The sequence below is a fragment of the Polypterus senegalus genome, chromosome 3, assembly GCF_016835505.1.
Source record: "Polypterus senegalus isolate Bchr_013 chromosome 3, ASM1683550v1, whole genome shotgun sequence".
Lineage (NCBI taxonomy): Eukaryota > Metazoa > Chordata > Cladistia > Polypteriformes > Polypteridae > Polypterus > Polypterus senegalus.
In genome coordinates, this window is record NC_053156.1 from 164,895,861 (window position 1) to 164,922,727 (window position 26,867).

At 36.5% G+C, this 26,867-nt stretch overlaps 1 protein-coding gene across 1 annotated transcript in view; it reads right to left on the reverse strand.

Moving 5' to 3' along the window:
* Positions 1-4,921: 4,921 nt before the first annotated feature.
* The window catches only part of laptm4a (lysosomal protein transmembrane 4 alpha), a 34,742-nt gene continuing 12,796 nt past the window's right edge, over positions 4,922-26,867 (reverse strand). The window contains exons 2-7 of the mRNA XM_039748177.1: positions 17,014-17,134; positions 15,843-15,919; positions 14,829-14,951; positions 14,418-14,513; positions 12,065-12,163; positions 4,922-5,988 (exon numbers count right to left, since the gene is read on the reverse strand). Coding sequence (XP_039604111.1) covers positions 5,914-5,988; positions 12,065-12,163; positions 14,418-14,513; positions 14,829-14,951; positions 15,843-15,919; positions 17,014-17,134 — 591 coding nt within the window. The 3' untranslated portion in view covers positions 4,922-5,913. The remainder of the gene's footprint in view (positions 5,989-12,064; positions 12,164-14,417; positions 14,514-14,828; positions 14,952-15,842; positions 15,920-17,013; positions 17,135-26,867) is intronic.

The following is a 26,867-nucleotide window of genomic DNA, read 5'->3' on the forward strand; positions in this document are numbered from 1 at the left end:
GTGGGCATGACAAACACCAGCGGCAGCCTGTCTATGAACTTAATTTAAACTTTAGGTTTACACCGTGCTTTGTTTCCGAAGTAGCAGCAGTCATGAATATGGTTGTATGTGTGACTTGCTCGCTTCTTATTGTTTCGCTGCCTTCTCAATTGTATAATGCATGTTTTCTTCAGCACTTTTTGGAACTCTTCCTTGTTTTCTACGTATTGCGTTGACAGTCAGTTCACGTGATTACGTGGGAGGTGTGATGATGTCACACGAAACTCCGCCCCCCACGGCCATCGAGCTCAACCTCATTACATTATAAGAAGAAAAATAGGTTCCAGTTATGACCATTACGCGTAGAATTTCGAAATGAAACCTGCCCAACTTTTGTAAGGAAGCTGTAAGGAATGAGCCTGTGTTTTTATATCGTGCCAAGGCCTTTATCCAAAATGACTTACATGAAAAAGTTAACTTCCAATTGTATGGGTCATACAATGAACTGAACCAGCAAACTTGTGCTTTTAGCCAACATGATGCTCTCAATGTGTTTCAGCAGAACTGGTTCAATGTACTGCATTATGCCAAACTGTAAATATATATACACACGGTGAGCCAAAATGAAATACCACATTTCTCAAGGTCAGTGCGTGAGGTAGAGGCAGCCAAGTGGGTTGGGGTTAGGGGTACTTTGATAGGCGATCCCTTGTAGTTCTCTGTCGGCAACATGCCTTGGTCCAGTGCGCATCGTGTTCTGCTGTCAAAGCATTCTTCAAAAACAACGAATCCATCATTGCGCAACACGACTTCCAAACGCACTTCAGCATTCCTCCTCAATGATGTCTCAAATCAGAAAACAATTCTTCACTGGGTGCCTAAATTTAGACAAACAGGTACAACATTGAACAGAATCTCCAGGCGTCCTCAGACTGTACGAACGGCTGAAAACATTCAAGCTGTAAAGGCATTAATTTTGCAGTCTCCTAGATGATCAGCGCGCAAGCATGCTTATGAGGACCTTAATTTCCATCCATACAAAATGATGGTAGTGCAGGAACTCACTGAGAGAGACTGGGAGAACCGTAGAGAGTTGTGCTTGAATATTCTGGAAACTGTTCGAGATGCTATTGTCATGTGCAGCGACGAGGCACATTTCCATTTGAATGGTTGTGTAAGTAAGCAAAACATATACTACTGGGCTTAAAACAACTCTCTTGAACTTCAGAGACCCCAGCACAGTGAGCGTATTACAATTTAGTGTGCCATAGCAGAATTTGTCATTGTAGGCCCTTACTTTTTTTGAGGAGGAGGGAGCAACGGTCACCGTCACTTCAGAATGTTACACTGAAATGCTAGAGAACATTTTGTGGCCCCAACCGGAAGAAATGGATGTGGTGGATGCCTGGTTTCAACAGGATGGAGCAACAGTTCATAAGGCGTGGAGATCCATGCAAGTTTTGCGGGAGATGTTTCTTGGGAAGCTGATCTCCCTGCGTGGCAATGTCGTGTGGCCTTCATGATCACCTGATCTCACTCTGTGCAATTTCGTCTTGTGGGGATATCTCAAGTCAAATGTATACACACACTGACCTCAAAACCTTGAAGCCCTCAAGTATGCTATTCGCCACAAAATTGCCGCTATTCCCCTTGAAATGGCAGAACAAGTCATGCGAGCATTCAGAAATAGTCTCGAAGAGTGTATCGCTAATTATGGTCACCACCCTGAAGACATCATTTTTAAAACATGGTGAAAATCTATTTAGTATACCCTTTCTTCTACCAAATTCTAAATCTGATTTATTTTAAAAATCACACCACCACCACACCCCCAAAAGACAATTACACTAACACTCGAAATTCACACATCTTTAACTTCACATGCTGTTGAGAAGCAGAATAAGGCTTATTACTAAACACAATGCTTATAGAAATAGGATAATTCTTTATATATACACTGTAAACCTAGTTATTATATTTATTGTTGACATGCTAAGCAATAAATTATGTTTTTGCTTTGAATATGGGTTCTGGATATGCAGTAATCTAGTTTGTTTCTAATACTTTGTTTTTTTTCCATGTTTTTTTCTTCCCACTGCAAGGTTTCAGAGACTGGGCATATAACTGACCAGCTGGGGTAAGGAGTACATCAGAAAAGCTGATTTGTCCTTTCTATTACATAGATAAAGTTCTGCATTTTAACACATTCTTGTTTATCAAGGTACTAGCGAATGATGATATTCTGCATATAAACGGTGCCTTTAACACTAGAATTACCAAATCCTACGAAAAAACTCGTAAACCCGTCCAACCTTATATCCGTTCACACCTCTCCGTCAGGGTCTTTTGTGTTGTAAATGTGTCGATATGCACAAGCAGCCTACTATCCCATCCTCCCAACACAGCAGAAATGGCAAAAAGGTCTCCCAGCTCAAGCCTTGTTTATCTGGGAGTCAAGTACCGGGAGCTGTATAGTGTAAATAATATATCATTATTTGGAACACATGCATTTCATGTGTGTTCCATGTCTACAAAGATTTATGTAAGTGTAGCATGACAGAAATGATGAAAACATACCTAAATGACAAACTTTTTGTATGTTATAGTACTAATGACAACATTTTGACACGAAGTGTATAATGTGTGAAGACTGAAGTCCAAATATCAAATAAGTACTTTCACAAAAGGAATATGTATAACAAAACAAATACTGCACTGAAATACAGACTTAAGGTGGGCCGGGTTTACGTTTTTTTGTAGGCTTTGGTAATTCTAGTGTTAACTAGTCCAGGGTGCTAGCATGAGTACGCACTGCAATGGACTGGCTCCCAAGACTGGTTCCTGCCTCGTGCCTAACATTATCAGTGCAGGTGCCAGCTCTCTCAAACCTTAAATGGATTCGTTGGACTTAATCATGGATAAAAGTTATGTGGTATGAAAAACAACATAGTGCATTATCATTACCATATAAAATTTCATTAGTTATTTTAAAGTAACACAAACAGTTTTAATAGGGGTTATTTTGTAAGTCACTACAGAAATTACTACATTTATTTTGTTTTTTCTAGCAAAAATCTAATGTAATCTTCCACTTTCAAGTTAATGCAATAGACTTACAGCAATCTGCCTTTATAATTCCTCATCATGACTGCTCTCTTATTAATTCAATCATATCATTTTTTTTGTAGTTTCTGTGTGTGTTGAGGGGGTTGTTATATTTCTAGAGCCTCTGAAAAAGGTAAATCTCCCCTTGAGACAAATAAAGTACTATCCTGTATAGTGTCTTATCTATCTACTTTAGATATCTATTTAAATCAAACAAGTAGTGCCACCTGCTGGTACCTTAAAAATTGTGACTTGGAAGTTTAGACAGGTTTGGATACCCGTCTGCCTACTTATCGGCTAGTAAGGCTTCAGGCAATTTGTGAAACTAGCAACTGTGGTCTTTCGTATGGGAATGCCTGAAATAATCAAGGCATTTTTAAAAATATTTTTCATATTCAAACCTTCTTAGTGGGGTTTTCCAACATATAAAACCAGAAACAATCTAAAAGCAAACTAGTAAGAGTTAAAATGATTTTATTACATCCATAACAAAAGCAAAACTATAATAGTAATATGTCAAGGTCTGACAACTTTACAATGAAAACTAGAGTAGTATATGCAATGACAAGCTATACAACATAGCGGATTAACAGTTAGTTTAATCATCTTACCTTTTAATTCTTCATTTAATGGAATATGTTGCTTCATTTTTGGCTGTTTCTCCATCTCTTAGTTTGTTCTGAAGTAGCTCTGGCCTTTATGTTGAGGTGAAGGAAACTAAACCATGCATTAGAGTTGGTTAATCTTTCACTGTGGTATGACCTGTAGCTCAGAAGAATGTATGAGTCGACATGCAGCAGTTAAGACTTTCAATTTAAACCAGAATTCAAATATTACTGGGCAATATATTTTGTGACAGGGAGAGAGAGAAGCCGGTAACAGTACCAGTTAGTTAGGAAGTGGTTTTATTAGGAAAGAAGAAAATCAAGTTTGCTGTTTGGTACTTGTAAATCCACCCTCAAAGTCCATACAGTATATAATATATAGAAAAGCAAGGGCTTTAAAATTAAATTTCAATTTTGATTAAAATAATCAAGTTACACAAACATACCGTTAACTACAATTAAGAACTGTTACAAAATGTAAAATGTTAGAAGCTGTTAATTCTTCCACTAACACAAGAAACCAGAACAAACGTGACAGCCTGATCCATGGTGTTTTTACATTACAGGCCCAGGTAGTGCATTTGTGTTACCACATAGAACACAAGAAACACTGAACACTAAACAAAGCAAATGGATCCTAATGACTACTGCACAAGGAAACCTTTTTAAAATGGTGCCTACTGCAAAAAATGTGGACATTTAAGTGCATCATGAACTGTGACCACAATATTAATAACACACTTCCCCCAGTGAGGGCATTTCCACTGGTGAATGTTCTGTATGACCAAGAAATTTCAAGAGTGACATCTTTAGAAAAAAGACAAGTGGAATTAAAACATTGTTCATAGGAAAGTGTCCTTGCACTAAACAGATAAGGGTTAGCACAGACACATCACACACACACAAACACCTAGAATGTGAATAAATTCCTGCTATACTAAAATATGCTATAAGTATTTCACTACAAAGCATTGCACACAAATTATGTAATGTTTACGGAACTAGAAATTTAGTAAAACGTCACATGCCTGTAACAGTGCGACCTTGGGCAATTTATTGAACTTTCCATTGTTAGTGACTGAAATACTGTATTATGTACATAAACACATTTGAGATTGTCATCTGAATAATAGGTGGTATACAATTACTGGATTGTTCTAATGATGTAAAAATGCAAACACATCAGAAAATAAGCAGCACTGGAGTTGAAAGGAAAACCTGTATTTCAAACATAGCTAGCCACAATTTTTAATAAAGAAATGACAGAATACAAGAACAGTACAAGTCCAGTCATTTCCTGAAAAAAAAAAATGCGTATGAAGAGTTACATCCTATATATGCAAAATAGTTTATCCTGCACCGACACCTGCCTAATATGCTTTGTTTTTAGTAGACAAAGACCTTCTTTTTCTGTTAGAAATATTGGATTGTAAGGTCATACTTTTCAATTTAACAGAACATATCAGACACTTATTATGCAGATTATCAAAGCTAACACCCAAAGCCATTCAATTATTTTTAAAAATCTGAAGCTTTATTGAGGCAAACTTAGTATTTCACAAGAATCAGAACAAATACCAAAATCATCATGCAAATATTGTTAAATAACTTTTAAATCTTTCACCTTAAAATGCATGAAATTTTAACAAAATTTTACAATACATTAAACTGTTTATGTCAAAGTAAGACTTATTATGAATAAGGATAAGCACACAAGGCCTCAAAAAGTAACATGGCACACAGGTACACAAAAGCTAAATATGAAAGGAAAGTGCAAAGTAGGTTCCTCACAGTGCTATGAGGAATATGGGTTGTATTAATTTATTAAAGTCCAAAAAATGAATCCCAAAATATAAGATTGTCTTTCAAGTTTTCTTCACTAATTAATAGTTATAGGTTTACTAAACACAAAAAATACAAAAATAAAGCGGACGCTTCTGGATCAGCATTTGGATGATGCTAACTGTAAATGACCACTTACTTCAGTAAAGGTATAGAAAAGATGACTATGAAATAGCTTCATTTTAATTCTTCATTTGTAGTTTACTTAGCCGTTTTCTATATACACATATCTATTTTTCCAAAGTATCTCTCTCTCTCTCTCACCCACTATTTTAAGATTTATATTATTACAGAATAGGTCATCCCTAGCATTTATTTAGGTATTGCAAGATTAAAACAGCAAGCTGGTTTAAATGGAGTGTGAAGAATTGACATTTGCTCCTTAAGCAGCCATATAAGGGGGTGGTGGCTCCTTCACAGGCATCTTCATTGCCATTTCATAGGTGGGCAGGACATACTGTATAGAGAAATTAAATTCAATACTGTCAGATTTATGAAAATAATTATTTATTTAAACAATACATAATACTTTGTAAATACTAAAAGTGACTGAGGTAGTAACACATTAAACATGCCAAACATTTGCAATTTTAAGAAGTGTATTGAGAGAAATAATGCTTTGTTGAGAGTTTCAGGATATTATCATAGGAAATGCCTTTGTTTTATCAAAATTATGTATTCTCAAAAAATGCTAATTAAAGTCATTCTTGAATACTATTCTGAGAATTTTTCTTCAGATGTGTCAATGTTGAAGTGTTGTGTTTTTCCAGCATATATACATAGTGGTAAACACATTAGTATTTGTAGATGCAAACCTGTGAAAATCCTACTGTGTAATTATATACAGCTACCCAATTTTAAGCAGCGTAGTTTAACCACAAATTTTACACTAAATATTCAGTGTTGTTTATTTTTGATTGCAGGCAAAGTGCAATCATTATCTTACATTTAATAAGTTTACACATTTTAATATGCCCGGTTATCATCACCTCCCACCTATTTCTATTCCAGATGAAATACTGATCAGTCTTGGGGACTCAACATTTCTATAATATATAATGTAAAACCACTTTAAAGTCCTTTCCATTTAAAGATACCAGAGTACAGTGGGAAAAGGATCTCTTACTCAACATTTCAGAAAAGGAGTGGAAGGCAGCCACACACAGAATTCACTCTAGCTCCATATGTGCAAAGCACTCAATTATTCAACTTAAAACCTTTTCTCAAGCACATCTATCTTGTTTAAAATTGTCCAAAATGTTTCCAGGGCAAGATCCATCGTGCAAACATTGCAATCAAGTTCCAGCCTCACTGGGCCACATGTACCAAATTAACATCATTCTGGACAAAATGCCTATCGGCCAGCCTTGGTGTCATAATCCCTCCTAACCCATTAACAGCTGTGTATGGTGTACTCCCAGATGGTCTTAAAGTGGAGAAGGACAAACAAACAGTAATTGATTTTACTACACTATTGGCATGTAGACTTATCTTGCTCAACTGGAAGATTTTTTTTTTTTTATTAATTTTATTATAATCCATACAAAGCAATCAAGTTTTTACAAAAAGAAAAATTGAGTTAAGAACAGATCGATCCCCACCCCGAGAGAGAGAGCAAGCCAAACGGTGTAAAATGTAAGGCTTGTAAACATACCAAAATTAATAAATTCTCTGTGCTTTATGAACTTATTTTAAAATATTACTGATTAGATCCTGCCATGTTTTGAAAAAAGTCTGTACAGATCCTCTAACTGAGTATTTGATTTTTTCCAATTTCAAATAATATAACACATCGGTTTCCCACTGACTTAAAAGAGGAGAGTTTGGGTTCTTCCAGTTTATCAGAATGAGTCTGCGTGCCAAGTGTAGTGAATGCAATCACAATTTGTTTGTCTTTCTCCACTTTAAGCCCCTCTGGAAGAACCCCAAACACAGCTGTTAATGGGTTAGGAGGGATTGTGAGTCCAAGGCTGTCTGAAAGGTAATTAAAATTTTTTGTCCAGAATAATGTTAATTTGGTGCAGGCCCAGAACATGTGACCAGTGAGGCTGGGGCTTGGTTGCAACGCTCGCAGGTTGGATCATGCCCTGGAAACATTTTGAGAGTTTTAGTCAGACAGATGTGCTCGATATATAATTTTGAGTTGTATAATTGTATGCTTTGCGCATATGGAGCTCGAGTGAATTCTCTGCATTGCTACTTTCCACTCCTTTTCTGATATATTAATTGAGAGATTTTTTCCCAGTGTCCTCTTGGATCTTTGAAAGGGAGTGATTGTAAAATGATTTTATATATTGTAGAGATGGAGTCTAACCTTGAGATTGAGCAATATTTTTCCAGCATGGATGAGGGTGCAAGATGAGGAAAATCTGGAAGGTTCTGTTTAACAAAGTTCCTGATTTGAAGATAGTGAAAGAAATGTGTAGCTGGAATGTTAAATTTGGAATGTAATTGTTCATAGGATGCAAAGACGTTGTCTATATAAAGATCTCTAAGCAAGTTAATTCCAAATTTTTCCAGATATTAAAACTGCATATGTTTGTGAAGGTTGAAAGAGGTGGTTCTCTTGCAGGTGCCACAGATAGAAGCTTCTCCGTCTTAAAATGCTTTCTACATTGGTTCCAGATTCTAAGTGAGTGGAGCACAATTGGGTTATTAGTGTATTGCCGATAACGTGTGTTTATTGGAGCACAGAGCAAGGAATACAAAGAAGTACTGCAGGATTTTACTTCTATTGCGGTCCAAGCCTGTGTATGTTCTTCTATTTGTGTCCAGGTTCTTATCGCCTGTATATTTGCTGCCCAGTAATAAAACTGGAAGTTAGGTAGAGCCATGCCGCCTTCTGCCTTTTGTCTTTGTAGGGTCGCTCTTTTGATGCATGTTTTGAATTCCAAATAAATTAGGTTATTGTTGAATCTAATTGCTTAAAGAATGATTTATTAATGTATATTGGGATGTTTTGAAATAAAAAGGAGCTTAGGAAGAATATTCATCTTAACAGTGTTAATTCGTCCAGCTAGAGTGAGATGAAGAGTTGACCATCTATGCAAGTCTTGTTTAATTTTTTCCATGCAGACGCTAAATTTTGTTGATATAGAGCTTTATGTTTACCCCTAGGTATTTAAACTGTTCTGCAATGATAAAAGGTAGGGTGTCTAATCTAATATTATATGCTTGAGAATTCACTGGAAAGAGTACACTTTTATTCAGATTAATTCTGAGACCAGAGATCTTTTGAAATTCTGTGAGTGCTGCTAAGACTGCAGGCACAGAATTTTCTGGGTCCATATATACAGTACCATGTCATCTGCATATAATGAGATTTTCTGTTCCAGTCCTTCTCTGCTAATCCCCTTTATCTGATCAGTATTTCGACAATGTATTGCCAGTGGTTCAATGGCAATATGCAAACAGCAGCGTGACAAGGGCATCCTTGTCTAGTGCCACGCTCTAGTTTAAAGTAGTCTGAGCAAATGTTATTGATGCAAACTGAAGCTTCTGGGTTAGTATACAGTAATTTAATCCATGCACAAATGTTCGGCCAAACCCAAACTTCTCCAATGTAGTAAAAGGTATTTCCATTCAATCATGTCGAACGCTTTTTCTGCATCCAATGATAATAATATTTCTGGGGTGTTTGATTTAGTTGGTGAGTATATTACATTAAACAGGCGTCGAATTTGTGATATTACTGAGGGGAGCACTTTCTCCATCCTTCTGGCTATGATTTTAGTATTTTAACGTCTCTACTCAGAAGTGATATTGGTCTGTATGATGCACATTGTAATAAGTCCTTATTTTGTTTTGGAAAGACAGTGATTAGTGCTTGGCGAAAGGTTTGTGGAAGAAATTGGTTATCTCTGGCTTCTGTAAATGTTGCTAATAGGAGGGAGCTAGCTGAGCGGAGAATTTCTTGTAAAACTCTGCAGGGTAGCCATCAGGGCCTGCTGCTTTTCCACCTTGGAGTGACTTTATAGCATCTAGTAATTCTGATAATGCCAGAGGTTTATCAAGTTCCTCCACACTAAAAGCGTCTATTTGTGGTATCTGTAATGTATCCAGAAATGCATTAGATTGTATATTGTCTTCTTTAAACTCAGTAGTATATAGGGATTTATAGTAGTCTCTGAAAGTGTGCATTATATTTTTGTGTTCGATGATTTTATCTCCGTTTGTGTTAGTGATTACCGAGATTGTGTTGCGCACTTCTTGCTTGTGAATTTGTTGAGCTAAAAGCTTATTAGCTTTCTCTCCATGTTCATAATAATGATGTCTGGATTTGTAAATTAGATGTTCAGTTTCTTTAGTTGTCAAGAGGTTTAATTCTGAATGTAGAGCCTGCCTCCTCTTATGTAGAGTCTCGCTTGGTAGTCTGGCATGTTCTTCATCTATTTTAGTAATTTCGCTTTTATCTCTGCTACTTTTTTGCTTCGGATTTATTTCTGTGGGAAAGATATGAGATAATCTGTCCTCTTAAGAAGGCCTTAAGAGTTTCCCAGAGTATTCCTGCAGAGATCTCAGGGGATGTATTTGTCTCTAGAAAGAATTTGATTTGTTTGGATATAAATTCAGTACAATTCTCGCCAGCTAATAGAAGCGGTTGAGGCGCCATCTGCAGGGTGAGTGTATGGGGCTTAGTAATTTCAGCTCCAAGATCATAGGAGCATGGTCTGAAATAACAATAGCATCGTATTTACAAGATTTAATCTTAGGCAAGAAGTTATTATCTATAAAGAAGTAATCAATCCTTGAGTAGCAATGATGTACTGGTGAGTAGAAAGAATATGTTCTTGAATTTGGGTTTAAAAACCTCCAGGGATCTGATAAGTTGTGATCAGTTATAAACTTTGTAATTATCTTTGTGGTGTTAGTTGCCGTTCCCCCTGTGGAGGAAGTCTTATCTAAAAGTGGATTTAAAACACAATTAAAGTCCCCAGCCATTATAACTTTATGAGTGTTCAGATTGGGAATGGATGCAAATAAATTTTGTATAAATTCCTTATCATCAACATTAGGTGCATAAACATTTATCAAAATCATTTTACAGTTAGATAAGTCTCCCATGACCATTACATATCTCCCTTCAGGATCCAATACTACATCTGATGCTACAAATGGTACTGTTCTATGTATGAGAATTCCCACCCTCTAGTTTTCTTTGTAAAACTAGAATGGAACATTTGGCCAGTCCGGTCTTTTTGCAGCCGGAACTGATCCTTGCTTAGTAAGTGGGTTTCCTGTAAAAATACTATTTTAGCATTTAGACCTGTTAGGTGAGAAAGTACTTTTTTCTCTTTAATTCGTGATTCAGGCCTTTAACATTCCAGCTTACGAAGTTAACTGTCCCATCATGGAGACACTGATTCTGAGTTTTTGATGTCATTTTATAGTCTTAACTGGAAGTGAGATAGTTTAGGTCTTAATTTCCTATTTCCCCAAGAGTTGTTGCCATGCAGCTTATTATTACGTTGATAGTTATAATTATAAAGATTGAGAGGATAGATTAGGTATAGATCAAGCCTGCTCTCTTCCTCTCCCCCCCTTAACCCCCCACCCTCCCTTTTTGCCTCCCCAAGTGAGGCTAAACTGGAAGAATCTTTTAAGTCAGTGGGTAACTCATGTTATATACTATTTGAAACTGGAAAAAGTCTAATTCTCACATAGTCAATCTGTTCAAAACTATTTTAAAACCTGGCAGGACCTAATCAATAACATTTTAGAATAAGCATTTATATTGGAAGAAAAGGCTCATTTCTCTTTTGACTACTCTTAACAGTTTTGCTCTCGTTGTTGGCCTTCCTCTCTTTCTCTTTGGTGGGGGTTGATTTGATTTTATTTTGTTAAGTTTGACTTGATTGTATGGAATGCTATATACACTTTTAATAAACTCAATAACTAAAATTAAAAAATAAAAAAAAGTTTACATATATTTTTAATGTCCTAGCAGTTCTGGAATACATTTGTGTGTAGTCAAAAGTACATACAGATATGTGAATAACTGGCAAGCGAAGAATACCCTTATTCAAAACATAAAGCCAAGAAAAATGCATCCAATATACTTTGGTATAAAAGATTTTATGAACATATTTGTGGAAGTTTTTTACACTTAAATTATTTTGATATTTGCCATTTTCCAGCAGAACCTTTTATCACAGGACACCATGTACTACAATGTGATGCTTTAAATGTTATACTTCATATTTCCAAGAGCCAATAAAAGCAATGGATCAATATAGTATGAAAGGTTTGTACTGTACACTACTTTATTTAACAGAATACAACCAGAAGTGAGACTTGTGTAAACTTTTATAGTCTGAAACACCATGACTTGGATTATTAAATGAATGAGATGCTGGCTTATCATGCATACATTGATGTAGCAATTCGTTTTACATTTTATTTTTGATGTAATTTCAGAGTCAACCCATACAAAACGGATATCATCAGACTCCTCACAAAGGCCTCAAAGTCTATATTTGAAACTAAGACTTGACCATTGTGAGAATACATCAAAATGTTTGCAATTTACATACCTGAGGAGGAGCTTCAAATGCTGGATAAACAGCAATTTCAGGTAGGTTTCTGTTGTTTATATATTTGTAGCAGTTCCATACACAATTTATCAGATAGGCCTAAAAATTAGAAAGAAAATGCTTTTTGATATACATTATTTAGAAGAAAACAGATATTATTTTAACACAGACATAAATGTGTACATAAATCCTGTATATTTTTTATGTTCAAGGAAAAAATGTAAAGGTTACTTCCAAACTGAAAAATTAAAAAAACAAAACAGAAATGCTACACGATATTTCAGCTGCTAAAAATGAATTTTGGCTAGACTGTTCAAGGATTGGATGCCAAGGTGGCACAGTGGTAGTATTGCTGTCTTGCAACACGGAGACTGCGGCTCACATCCTGAGTACTCCCTGTATGGAGTTTGCATGTTCTACAGGTGTTCCAGTTTCCTCCCACTATCTGAAGACATGCACATTCGGTGAACTGGCTTTAATAAATCTGCCCTTGTGTATATGTATGTATTTAATCTGCAATTGACTACTGTTCTCTCCATGAATTGTTCCTGCTTTGCACCCTATTCATCAGATGTCCCACGAGACTGCTCTGGATAAGCGGGTTAGGAAATTAAATGGATTTTCAAGTTAATGTAAATGGCAAAGACGTTCAGATATATAGTCACACCATCTATTTTCCATCATGGAAAATTTAATATTGAACACCAATGGTTCTCAACTTTATTCCTATGGCATATCACAGCTACATTTTCTTATTCCAACCAATCTTGCCTTTAACTGGAATCCTTCAGTGCCCTCCATAATGTTGGGAACAAAGATGCATTTATGCTTGATTTATCCCTCTGCTTCACAGTTTAAAATTAAAAATAAAACAATTCAGATGTGGTTAAAGTGCACGTTACAGAATTTAAGGGTATTTGCATACATTACAGTCATACTGTGTAGAAATCACAATACATTTTCTACATGTTCCCTCCATTTCAAGGCAGTATAATTTATGGGACATAGCAATGGAGGGTATACTAGGGCAGCTATATTTAGTACTTTGTTACATATCACTTGCATTCAATGACTGCTTGAAGTCTGTGATTCACAGACATCAGCAGGTGCAGAGTAGCTTTCCTGGTGATGCTCTGCTGTCTTCTGCTCCTGCTTGTTTCGGAGGGTTGCCCCTCAAGTTTTCACTTCAGCATATGGAAATTATGCTTAGTTGGATTTAAATTGAGTGACTTGCTTGACCAATCAATAATTTTCAATTTTTTTTAGCTTTGAAAAACTCTGTTGCCTTGGCAATATGTTTGAGATCATTATCTTACTGTAGGATGAAAAATCATCCAATGAATTTGGAGGCACTTACTAGAACTTGAGCAAATAAGATGTTTCTACACATCTCAAAATTCATCGTGCAACTCCTATCAGCAGTTACATCATCAATGACGGTAACTGTGCCAGTATCTGTGGCAGTCACACATGCCCAAGCCATAAAATACCCACCACCATGTTTAACAGATGAGGTAGTATGCTACGGATCTTGGCTAGTTCCTTTTCATCCCCACACTTTGCTCTTGCCATCACCCTGATACAGATTAATCATTGTCTCGTCTTTCCACATGACCTTTTTCCAGGTTTCTGCAGGATTCTTTTTTACAAACTGTAACCCGACCATCCTATTTTTCTGGCTAAGTAGTGGCTTGTAACTTGTATTGTAGTCTCTGAACTTATGTCCATGAAGTTTTCCGTGGATAGTAGTCTCTGAAAACTGCGTATCTGCTTTCTGGAGACTGTTTCTGATCTGTCGAACAGGCGTCTGAGGCTTTTTCTTTACCATAGTGAGGACTCTGTCATCATCAGTGGACATAATCCTTGGCCTACAAGTCCCTTTGCAATTACTGAGTTCACTAGTAACTTCTTTCTTCTTAATGATATTCCAGACAATTCATGTGGGTAATCCTAAGGTTTTTAACAATATCTCTAATAGTTTTATTCTTGGTTTTCAAGGCTTTCATTTGCACAGCCCTTGTCGTCATGCTGAACAATGGCAACTACAAAGGGGTAGGGGCAAGCCTAGACATCTTATGCCTGCATTAATGAAGCAATGAAACACACCTGACTAATCACAAACACCTGTGACTCCAATTATCTCGAACAATATGGTGCCCTGAAATGGCGGAAACCATATAGAACAAATACTGTCATTTCTACATGGTGTGATCAAAATGTATTCTGTCACTTCTACTTTCCGGACACTATAGAAAAAGTTAAACACTCAAAAGTACATCCGAGTTCTAGAATTGGAAGATATCATTTTTCCCTTCATTCAGTACTGGTAAATTTTACAGTAGTATTTGCATACCTTTAAGAAAATGAAGAAAGCTGAGAACACCAAGACAATGAGCAACAAACAGCTGGAGTCTAGAGACATGAGGTTCTCCTTGTAAAGGAAATCAGGCTAAAATAGAAAAAGAATGGACAAGAGTGTTATGAAGACAAATTCAATGTGCCCTTTACTGAAATGTTGTTTATTACAGTTCTCCTTCAAGGACAATGCAGTAATGTGAGACTTTAGGAAAAAAGGTAAACAATCACACTACTGAACCAGACAGTTAAATCAGAATAATTACTTTGTCATACAATTGTAACTGGAAATAATGTACTCTCTCTTAAAGCTTGGTCATCAAGAAGAATTCTAATTATCTCAATTTGCCTCTCTCCATTAATTAATGACAATCTATATCAATGAAGATGACAACAAAAGTTTGCGTACCAGCTGATCCAAATAGTCCTTGATCCGTGGAAGGTAAGTGAGGGAACTAATTGCCACAAGACAGCTGAGAGCAAAATCGAACAGCTGGTAACAGAAGAATGGAATCAACCAGCCATCTCGGTGCTAACGGGAGAGAGGAATGAAATGTCTGTCATGAAGAACGATTTATGAATCATTAATATAAAAGTCTGTAAGCCAGCACATCTAGGAAAGTGTTAATTTGCAAGACAGGAGAAAAGGGTTTAGCCAAATCACTTACTTAACAAGAATGTTATTAAAAACTTGTGGAATACGCAGTAATAAACATAATGTCAGCTTCTTCTTTGCTCTTTGAATTGCTGCACTGAATTGTAATTTTTTTAATAACAATATTAAGGTATTTAAAAAATTAGCACTGACATGAACTCAGAAACCAGTTTTTAGCTATGGATGGGTTAAAATGAGCAATATTAGCGGAAAAAAATACTACTCTAACTGAAATATTGAGGATGTGTGTGTTTATATTAGGGTGCCTATTATCAAAAACTAAATATATACATAGTTATTTCAAACTTTTTTTATTATTATTTTTAAACCGTATCACAAATAAAACAAATTGCAAACAAGTGATCACGAACTACCTCATCACAAGGAAAAAGCATTGTGAAATTAACTTTATTACTTTAGGTCTATTTTACTGAAAATACAAAATGTCACAACTGCTGTCTATGTATGACAGGAATTGCACTATTCATTAAGTTATTTAGTTTTTTAATGACCAGTACATTATGTCTTTAGAAATTATTCCAGAAATACTGTAAATAAAATAGATAAACCTCCATACATCATCTTCAAATCTAATTCAATCAGCATTGTAAACCAAGCAGAAGTTTTCTAAATTAAAAGATTAAATGAGTCAATTATCTGTGAAAGACCTGAACGTTAAGAATCTTGTGTACACATAAGTTCAAATGATTTACAGTACCCAAATAGCTTTTTTAGTGCAGGAATATTTAATAAATGCGTATTACTTACAGTAATTGCTCCATAAACCATCATAGCACTGATACTGAACATGAGGAGAGAAATAGCAAACCCAAAACAAGCATTTTCTGCAAATTAACAAAAATATTTATTATTAAACTGCCTGTTATGTTACCTCATATAAATTTCTATTAACTTTTGGTAAGTAATAAGGCAATAAAATTGAGAAAAGCACTGTGTGACACTGTATTATTTAAAAAGAAAACACTATGTATACTTAAAATAGCTTAAGCATTTTTTATTGTAACAAAGCCTAATAAGGTCACACTTAAATATAACATCTCCCAAACCCACAACTACTTGTATGAATTGCATGCATGAATTCCTGAAACATTCGCATTGGTGATTTTGATGGTTTTCTAAATTTGGTTTCTGTTATAAAATTCTGTGTTGCAGTGGGTTAGGTTTCAGCCTTCTCTTTAAGTCCCACATACAAGTAAAGCAATTTCAAAACTGAATGGCTTCCATTAAACAGTTAAAATTACATTCAGACCTAAAACATAATTTTGGCTGGTCAAATATGTGAATAGGAGATAAATACAACTGAGGGACTTTTCCTGTTGATATCAGTGGAGTTTGACACATCTACAGTTATACATACAGACTATTACTAATTATATTTTGACTAATTAAAGTGGCATTTTATACATTTTTGAAACACATTAAAATATATATGTAACTGTACCTTGAGCAGACAAAATTTAATTACAGTTATCCATAATTGAGAGCTTCATAGAACTCAACTGGAAATATCTCTTTATTTTCAGTACTCAAAATGGTATTGCAGATATTTGCAACTCAAATTATGATGAGCCAAAACACAATTACAGATATCTTAAATGAGAACTGTGACTAGTCATAATATAATTTCATGTATCAAAAACAGTAACTGGCTCAAAAAATTAGCATAAGAAATTAAATATTGAAACTGCTTGCTCTAAATATTTACGTCCATGTGGCTTTAACTCTGAAAGCATGGACTCGGTTCAAGAAACAGATTCGATTTCAAAGCTATGTATCAATATACAATTTATATTCATATTTGTGTAAGTAGATTTTTTATTTTATTAGTTCAAAAGACTACTGAAACTTCAATGTTAAATTTTAACATTGATCATGCAATATCCATTTACTTCTACTTCAGAAAAGCTAAGGCTCTTACCTGCCATCCTATCAGAGGCAAAGTAATGTTCAATAACTTCATATTGCAAGTCCACAGCTGGTACATTGTCAGGATGTGTCACTGCCACAGTCAACAAAATGCCCATTAGTAGGTTAACCACCTGAAATTAAGAGAATGTTAACAGAATTAAACAAATACCTAGATTAATATGCATATTGAGATAAAATGTAAAGTATATGTACCTTACTTTTTTCAGCTTGTCAAAAATTATTTTGCTCATGTAAAATAAGTGGCCTATATTTTCAAACTACAGTATTTAAAATTTTCATTCTACCTAAAGGCATAACACACTTCCAATAATTTAATTTATAATGCAGAGCAAACAGCAGTGTTATAGCCTGCTACTTAGAACACATAAGCAAAATATCCGCGCTTCGCAGCGGAGAAGTAGTGTGTTAAAGAAGTAATGAAAAATAAAAGGAAACATTTAAAAAAAATAATGTAACATGATTGTCAATGTAATTGTTTTGTCAATGTTATGAGTGTTGCTGTAATATATATATATATACATACAGTGGAACCTCAAGATACGATCACCACTGTATATGAGAAATTCAAGATAAGAGGAAAGTATGTGCGAAAAATTCAGATCTAAATACGAGCATTGGCTCGCGTAACGAGCCATGAGCCAGGCGGTGGTTATGTGTGACGCGTTTCCCAATCCGCCTCGACTCGGGGATTCACCCAAGCTGACGTTGCCAGCCCGTCAGCTCACTCAGTGTTCCTTGTTCTCCGTGGCGTGAGGATCTACGCGTTGTGCGCTGTGATTTCATTGTTTACGGCTGTACAAGTTCGCCGTATAAGCATATCCAAAAATATTGCGGACATGCAGACGGAGAATAGGAGACGATTGCCCTCAAGAGGAGTACTAGGGTGTTGTACCGTGTTAGCCATTATGAATGTAGAGAAAAGCCAAGTAAAATGACACCTTTTATTGGCTAACTAAAAAGATTACAAGCTTTGATTACATCTTGCCTGAAGAAGGGGCCTGAGTTGCCTCGAAAGCTTGCATATTGTAATCTTTTTAGTTAGCCAATAAAAGGTGTCATTTTGCTTGGCTTTTCTCTACCCTCAAGAGGAGAGAGAGAGAGGCGCGCGAGCGAGCAAGAGAGATAAGGAGAAGGAGACGCGCACGAGAGAGAAAAACCATCAGCTCAGTTATGATCATATATATATCTATACTAATAAAAGGCAAAGCCCTCACTCACTCACTCACTCACTGACTCACTCACTCACTGACTCACTCACTAATTCTCCAACTTCCCGTGTGGGTGGAAGGCTGAAATTTGGCAGGTTCATTCCTTACAGCTTCCTTACAAAAGTTGGGCAGGTTTTATATCGAAATTCTACGCGTAATGGTCATAACTGGAAGCAGTTTTTCTCCATTTACTGTAATGGAGATGAGCTTCAACGCCGTGGGGGAATTTCGTGTGACATCATCACGCCTTCCACGTAATCACGCAGTACATAGAAAACCAGGAAGACCTCAAAAAGCGCTAAGAAAACATGCATTATATAATTGAGAAGGCAGCGAAACAATAAGAAGCGAGCGAGTGACATATACAACCATATTCATGAGTTCTGCTACTTCGGAAACAAAGCACGATGTAAACCTACACTTTAAATTAAGTTCATAGACAGGCTGCCACTGGCGTTTGTAATTTAGTGCCTGCCCATATAAGGCCGTCCGTCAGCGGCAATCCAATAGCAAACTGCCACGGGTAAATATTCACGGGTGAAGGACTGTGCTTATGGAGAGGAAGATGAGATGGTCAGGGTGGTGTTTGACACAAACTCAGCGAAACTGCGAGAGAAAGTTTTAAGTGCCAGGACTAAGGTAACATTAAATAAAGCTATGGACATAGCACGAGATGGCACCAGCACAGCTGGGAACCTTCGATGCAAGTACACCGAGTGGCTCACGTGAACTGACGCAGTGCACAGATAAAAGCAACAGTTCCAAAGAGCTGAACAAAACCGAATTACACAATTGAAAAGGCAGCAAAAATATGAAGCGTCTGATAAGCATATTCATAAATGCAGCTACTGTGGAAACAAAGCACACGGTGGAAAAAGTCAATGTCCCGCTAAAGGAAGACAGTGTAAAAAACCCGTGCATGCAGTGTGTCAGGTCTCAGATAAAGAAGAAGACGAGCTGTTTATTGATGCAGTAAGAAACTAATCGATGAATGAAACCTGTCATCTTTACAACGATTGACAAACACGGAATGTAACTTGAACACAACACATCCTACAAATACGAACCTGATTGAAAGAAATAATGATAATCAAATCCTTGATGACAGCAACATTCAATAACACTCACAAAACAATTACTGTATATTGACAATCATGTTACGTTATTTTTAAAATGTTCCCTTTTCTTTTCTACCTTTTTAACACACTTCTCCACTGCGATACGCGGTATATATATATAAATGTATATATATACCCGATCTACAGTACATACTCTGCATAGAGAAGCCACACGCTGTGGCGAATTGTAGAGTCTTCGCCTCTAATGCCGAATTGAGGTTCGATTCCCAGAGGGGATGCACTGAGTATGTACGCTACCGATTCATTTTACCTTCGCATCTCCTTGGTTTTGGGACGTATGAAAAATATTCGGTTAACTCAAAATCATGTTACGTTATTTTTAAAATGTTTCCCTTTATTAGCACAAGCACAGCTGAGAAGCTTCCATGCATGTATTCCATAACGCGTTAAAAAAATAACGCATTTAATCACACTTTCAATTCCAAGCAAACGGGAACTTTTGTCAATGCATGATTTCCTGGTACATCCATTACACTGATGCACACATCACAGCTACAAAAATGTTAGAGTCGGAATAAAGCGCGTTCCTACGACTGATCATTTCGACTACCCGGCGAAGCCTTGATAAAAGCATGGTTTTGTGCACACTGAAAAGCAAGCAAAATTAGATGCATTACAGAAAGCAGACTTTGTGGCTCTTACTGGGGATCATTGGACTTCCGTGACCGTTAGTAATTCTAAATACATCTAATTACAAAATGTTCAATGATCACACTGTTTTAGCCTAATGTACAAAATAATTTTGGCTAATGTTACTCAGAGTTTAAAGAGTAAGCTGGTCAAATTACCTTTTATGTTTCTGACTTATTTTTTAAGAAGAAAAACTGCACTTTATGTTGAAATTTTGGTTATTATTATTTAAAGACAATACTATTCTGAAAATGTACTTAAAGTACTTAAACTACCACTTTATTTTAAGTCTGCCCAATTTTAACCAGGGATGATATTTTTGTTTCTGTTTTGAATTCAAATGCAGTTTAAAGGCTTTTTTTTTTCAGAAATTAAAACAGCCTCAGTTTACAATATTCATGTCCATGTCTATTATTTGATTCTGTCACCCACTAAAACCCTTTTAAATTAAAAAAAAAAAAAACATTTGCGATTTGGGGCAAATTTACGTGTGCGATTACATACGATTAATCAAGATTAATTCTTACACAGCCTCTAATTAATTGGATTAATTTTTTAATAGAGTCCCACCCCTAATATATATATACTGTATATGTGGATATATATATGTAGATTTGTATATATATGTGTATATACAGTATATATGTTGATATGTATATGTTGTATATACAGTATGTATATATGTGTGTGTGTATATATATATATATATATATATATATATATATATATATATATATATATATATATATATATATATATATATATATATATATATATATATATATATATATATATATATATATATATATATATATATGCCAGCAACACTCATGACAATGACAAAACAATTACATTGTCAATCATGTTACGTTATTATTAAAATGTTTCCTTTTCTTTTTACTTCTCCTGCTGCCATATATATATATTTTATATATATATATATATATATATATATATATATATATATATATATATATATATATATATATATATATATATATATATAAACATACACATATATATATATAAAATAGATAGATATAACAACAACACCCATATCAATGACAAAACAATTACATTAACAATCATCTTACGTTATTTTTAAAATGTTTGCTTTTCTTTTTCATAACTTCTTTAACACACTACTTCTCCTCTTGGCCTTGGTATTCTGCTAGTATATATATATATATATATAAAAAACCCGTTTGGGGTGCGAGCAGCTGTTGCTGCAGGTGCCAGAATCCATCGAGGAAGAAAAATGAAAACATTATTTGTACAAAATCTTAATTTATCTATCCATTCCTAAATAATTAAATGGGCAGGCTATTTCATATCAGTGCAATACGCTGCTTGTTAAAACAGATGACTTCCGCTCTTACGTGCACTTAGTGCTGCGTTGGTATTATGAACTATCGTACCTGTTCAAGTTCTATTTAAATTTTAAATATAAGTAATTTTTATTTAGTCGACAGAAATATCTTTGGTAGGAATGCAAGTTAAATTTAGTCATCATTGAATAAAGTTTTCTTCACCATAGAAATTTAAAGACTAAATTCAACTTACATTCCTACCAAAGATATTTCTGTCGACTAAATAGAACCTACTTATATCCAAATAGAACTTTTTTCGAATCTGACCGCGCATTTTAGATCGAGCCCGCCTGGTATTGTGCTCTCGCCTAGGATTACACGGAGTATGGCTTTACCAAAACAATCATTGATGGCGAATAAAGTATCCATTATTCATAAAGCTTCAACTCGTGATCTGTTTTTCTGCGTTAACCTCATATTTTTTCATACTCAAACCAAGGGGGTGTGAAATCGGAATCGTTTGTCATAGGGGGTGCGAGGGTAAAATTAATCGGGAAGCGCTGATATAAACGTCCCTTTTTCAGGACTGTGTATTTCAACAATAATGTTTTAAAAATCCAAATAACTTTACAGATCTTCATTGTAAAGGGTTTAAACAATGTTTTCCATGCAAGTTCAATTAACCATAATCAATTAATTAACATGCACCTGTGGAATGGTCGTTAAGACCTTAACAGCTTACAGAAAGTAGGCATTTAAGGTCACAGTTCTAAAAACGCAGGACACTAAAGAGACTTGTCTACCGACTGTGAAAAACACCCAAAGAAAGATGCCCAGGGTCCCTGCTCATCTGCGTGAACGTGAATTAGGCATGCTGCAGGGAGGCATGAGGACTGCTGATGTGGCTAGGGCAATAAATTGCCATGTCCGCACTGTGAGACGCCTAAGACAGCTACAGGGGAGACAGGAAGGACAGCTGATCATCCTCGCAGTGGAAGACCACGTGTAACAACACCTGCACAGGATCGGTACATCCGAATATCGCACCTGCGTGACAGGTACAGGATAGCCACAACAACTGCCCGAGTCACACCAGGAACACACAATCCCTTCATCAGTGCTCAGACTGTCCGCAATAGGCTGAGAGAGGCTGGACTGAGGGCTTGTAGGCCTGTTGTAAGACAGGTCCTTACCAGACATCACCAGCAACAACGCCGCCTATGGGCACAAACCCACCTTCGCTGGACCAGACAGGAGTGGCAAAAAGTGCTCTTCACTGATGAGTCACGGTTTCGTCTCACCAGGGGTGATGGACGGATTTGTGTTAATCGTCGAAGAAATGAGCGTTACACCGAGGCCTGTACCCTGGAGCGGGATCGATTTGGATCGATGGCTAGGGCCATTCCCCCCAGAAATGTCCAGAAATTTGCAGGTGCCTTGGTGGAAGAGTGAGGTAACATCTCACAGCAAGAACAGACAAATCTGGTCCAGTCCATGAGAAGTAGATGCACTGCAGTACTTCAAGCAGCTGGTGGCCACACCAGGTACTGATTGGTACTTTTGATTTTGAGCCTCCCTTCATTCAGGGACACATTGTGAAACATTTTTAGTTTATGTCTTATGGTGTTGACTCTTTTAGTGTTCATACAAATATTTACACATTAAGTTTACTGAAAGTAAAAACAGTTGAAAGTCAGAGGACATTTCTTTTTTTGCCGAGTATATATGTATGTGTGTGTATCTATACTAATAAAAGGCAAAGCCCTCACTGACTCACTCACTCACTCACTTATCACTAATTGTCCAACTTCCCGTGTAAGTAGAAGGCTGAATTTTGTCAGGCTCATTTCTTACAGCTTGCTGTAACGAGAAACTTTTAAGTGCCGGGTCTTAGCTAACATTAAATAAAGCTGTGGACATCGCGAGATCGCACGAGATAGCACAGCACATAGCTCAGAAGCTTCGATGCATGTACTCCGAGCAGCTCACGTGAACTGACTATGAACGCAGTACGCAGAGAAAGCAAGACCTCTAAAGAGCGCGGAGACTTTTGATCATGTGAACGTGTCTGCAAAAAGTGGCATTTCCTGCACTGCAAAAATACTACAAAAGTCGGGCAGCCGGCGCGCGCGTGTGTGTGTGTATAAATGTGCCGGCCTTTGAGACACTGACTGTGCTTCTGCCTTAAGTGAAAGTAAACACTTTTAATTTTTTTCCTCCTTCCCATGAGCTATAGCCCAGACAACTGTAAACACGGGATCCCATTTCTAGACCACGGCAAACTAATATTAAGGTGCTTTGCGCTTTCTTTTACACGTATACAATTATGAGGTCATCAGGTCGGATTATGAAGACACGCAGAGGAGTGGAGGGCCGACAGTGCCATCCCGGCCAGTTAATGGCAGGGCCGTCTCTCCAGTCTACACGAGACCCACCGCGACGCTCATATCGTCAGCGAAGACCTCTCTCTACACCATATAAAAGAAAAAGGCAAGTTTCCTTTCTTTACACCTTTTTTCCTTTTATCCCAAACCAAAGCCTTTCTCTCTTAACACTGCAGAGGACACAAAATTAATTTTCTTTTAATTGCTGGTAATGCCGGTAAGGCACATTACCACAGGCAGAAATTTGGACGTTCACATAGAAAATGTAATTTCTATACCACAGCCGTCGTGTAGCGCCTTTCAAAAGGGATCAACTACCACGAGATGATCCATATACATTTTAGCTGCTGTTAGTACTACTTACCTGTTATGTTATACCGGCTTTAAAATGTAGCTTACCCTAAACCACTCCAGTGGTGCTCAATGTATCTTTACTTCTTAAAACGTTAATGTTTTACTGTTTAATAACTTATAGACTACATTTTATTTTTTTCCCCCTGCACCCAGTGAGCGAGGCCAATGGGTGATCAGTCATATATATATACTTTCATTTGCACGTATACCATTATGAGGTCGCGCAAGACACGCACAGGAGTGGAGGACCGACAGTGCCGTCCCAGCTGGTTAATGGCAGGGACGTCTCACCAGTCTACACAAGACCCACCGCTCAGATCGTCAGTGATAAAGTTTGAAGTTAGTGAGTGAGTGAGTCAGTCAGTGAGGGCTTTGCCTTTTATTAGTATAGATTAAAAATGTACACACTGGATAACAGCCATATATACAAGGACTTAACCACTGTTTGAAAAGCTGGAGCACTTTTATTGTTTGTTTACTTCACTACTGTATTAAATAATATTTTTGGAACAACAAGTCTTTCAAAATGAGTAATAATGACTGAATGCAACTGTATGTCTAGTAAATAAAATAAAATGTTTTTGAATGATAGTGTATTAAAATATAACTTAAAACAGAAAATTGGTATGTCAATTGAAGTTTCGAACATTGTGAAAAATTACGTGTATTTTGTATTCATATATGTATCTAAATGGGAAGTTCCACTTTAAAATGCATATGTATGCCTTTTGCTTGTGGGTATGATTTTATAATAATTCAGTTTAAAATGTTATTTTTTATTGAAGGTGTTATTTGTATTATTAAATATTTATTGCTATGGTTATTAAATTATTTATTGTTTTCATTTCTCTAAGAGGGGTGTGTGTATGTGTGTACATATACACACACACACATAAACACAAGCTGTGTAAACTTCCTAACACAACAGGTGTCTGTCATAGTGCCGTACTACGCAAATAATGAAGTGCATTTCTGTATACAAATCATTAAGTATTAGGATACCAGGAATATAGTATTTGATACCAGGACCAATTAAATTTCAAAATACTCAAATCCCATTAAACTGCTTTTTATCAAAAGTAACTCCATTATTAAAGTGAATCATTTTTTGCCTTTTCTGGAATCTATACTAATAAAAGGCAAAGCCCTCACTCACTCACTCACTCACTCACTCACTCACTCATCACTAATTCTCCAACTTCCCGTGTGGGTGGAAGGCTGAAATTTGGCAGGTTCATTCCTTACAGCTTCCTTACAAAAGTTGGGCAGGTTTTATATCGAAATTCTATGCGTAATGGTCATAACTGGAAGCAGTTTTTCTCCATTTACTGTAATGGAGATGAGCTTCAACGCCGAGGGGGCGGAGTTTCGTGTGACATCATCACGCCTCCCACGTAATCACGCAGTATATAGAAAACCAGGAAGACCTCAAAAAAGCGCTGAAGAAAACATAATTGAGAAGGCAGCGAAACAATAAGAAGCGAGCGAGTGAGTGACATATACAACCATATTGATGAGTTCTGCTACTTCGGAAACAAAGCACGATGTAAACCTACACTTTAAATTAAGTTTATAGACAGGCTGCCGCTGGCGTTTGTAATTTAGTGCCTGCCCATATAAGGCCGTCCGTCAGCGGCAATCCAATAGCAAACTCCCATTAAATATTCACGGGTTAAGGACTGTGCTTATGCAGAGGAAGATGAGATGGTCAGCGTGGTGTTTGGCACAAACTCAGCGAAACTGCGAGAGAAAGTTTTAAGTGCCAGGACTAAGGTAACATTAAATAAAGCTATGGACATAGCACGAGATGGCACCAGCACAGCTGGGAACCTTCGATGCAAGTACACCGAGTGGCTCACGTGAACTGACGCAGTGCACAGATAAAAAGCAACAGTTCCAAAGAGCTGAACAAAACCGAATTACACAATTGAAAAGGCAGCAAAAAATATGAAGCGTCTGATAAGCATATTCATAAATGCAGCTACTGTGGAAACAAAGCACACGGTGGAAAAAGTCAATGTCCCGCTAAAGGAAGACAGTGTAAAAAAAACCCGTGCATGCAGTGTGTCAGGTCTCAGATAAAGAAGAAGACGAGCTGTTTATTGATGCAGTAAGAAACGAATCGATGAATGAAACCTGTCATCTTTACAACGATTGACAAACACGGAATGTAACTTGAACACAACACATCCTACAAATACGAACCTGATTAAAAGAAATAATGATAATCAAATCCTTGATGACAGCAACACTCAGTAACACTCACAAAACAAATACTGTATATTGAAAGTCATGTTACGTTATTTTTAAAATGTTCCCTTTTCTTTTTCTACCTTTTTTAACACACTACTTCTCCGCTGTGATACGCGGGTATATATATATGTATATATATATATATCCCGCTCTACATACTCGAATAATGGATACTTTATTCGCCATCAATGATTGTTTTGGTAAAGCCATACTCAGTGTATTCATTAGATGAACGGTAAAAAGTAAGAGCGAGGGAGGATGACTCATTGAGGCATGCAGGCTGTAGTCTTGCGTCAACTCTATCTGAATTGCGCGATCACATTTGAAAAAATATATCTTTTCAAGTTCTATTTAGTCCATATGTGTCAAACTCAAGGTCTTCAGGCCACATCCGGCCCGGCGTAATTATATCCGCCCGAGATCATTTTATATACTGTATTATTGTTATTAAAGCCCGGGTATATGAAGCGCTGGTAACACAATAAACTACAGATCCCATAATGCAGCGCTTCAGCTGCCTTGCCGAACACTTACCACGTTAATCAAGTCTACCTTTTGATGCTGC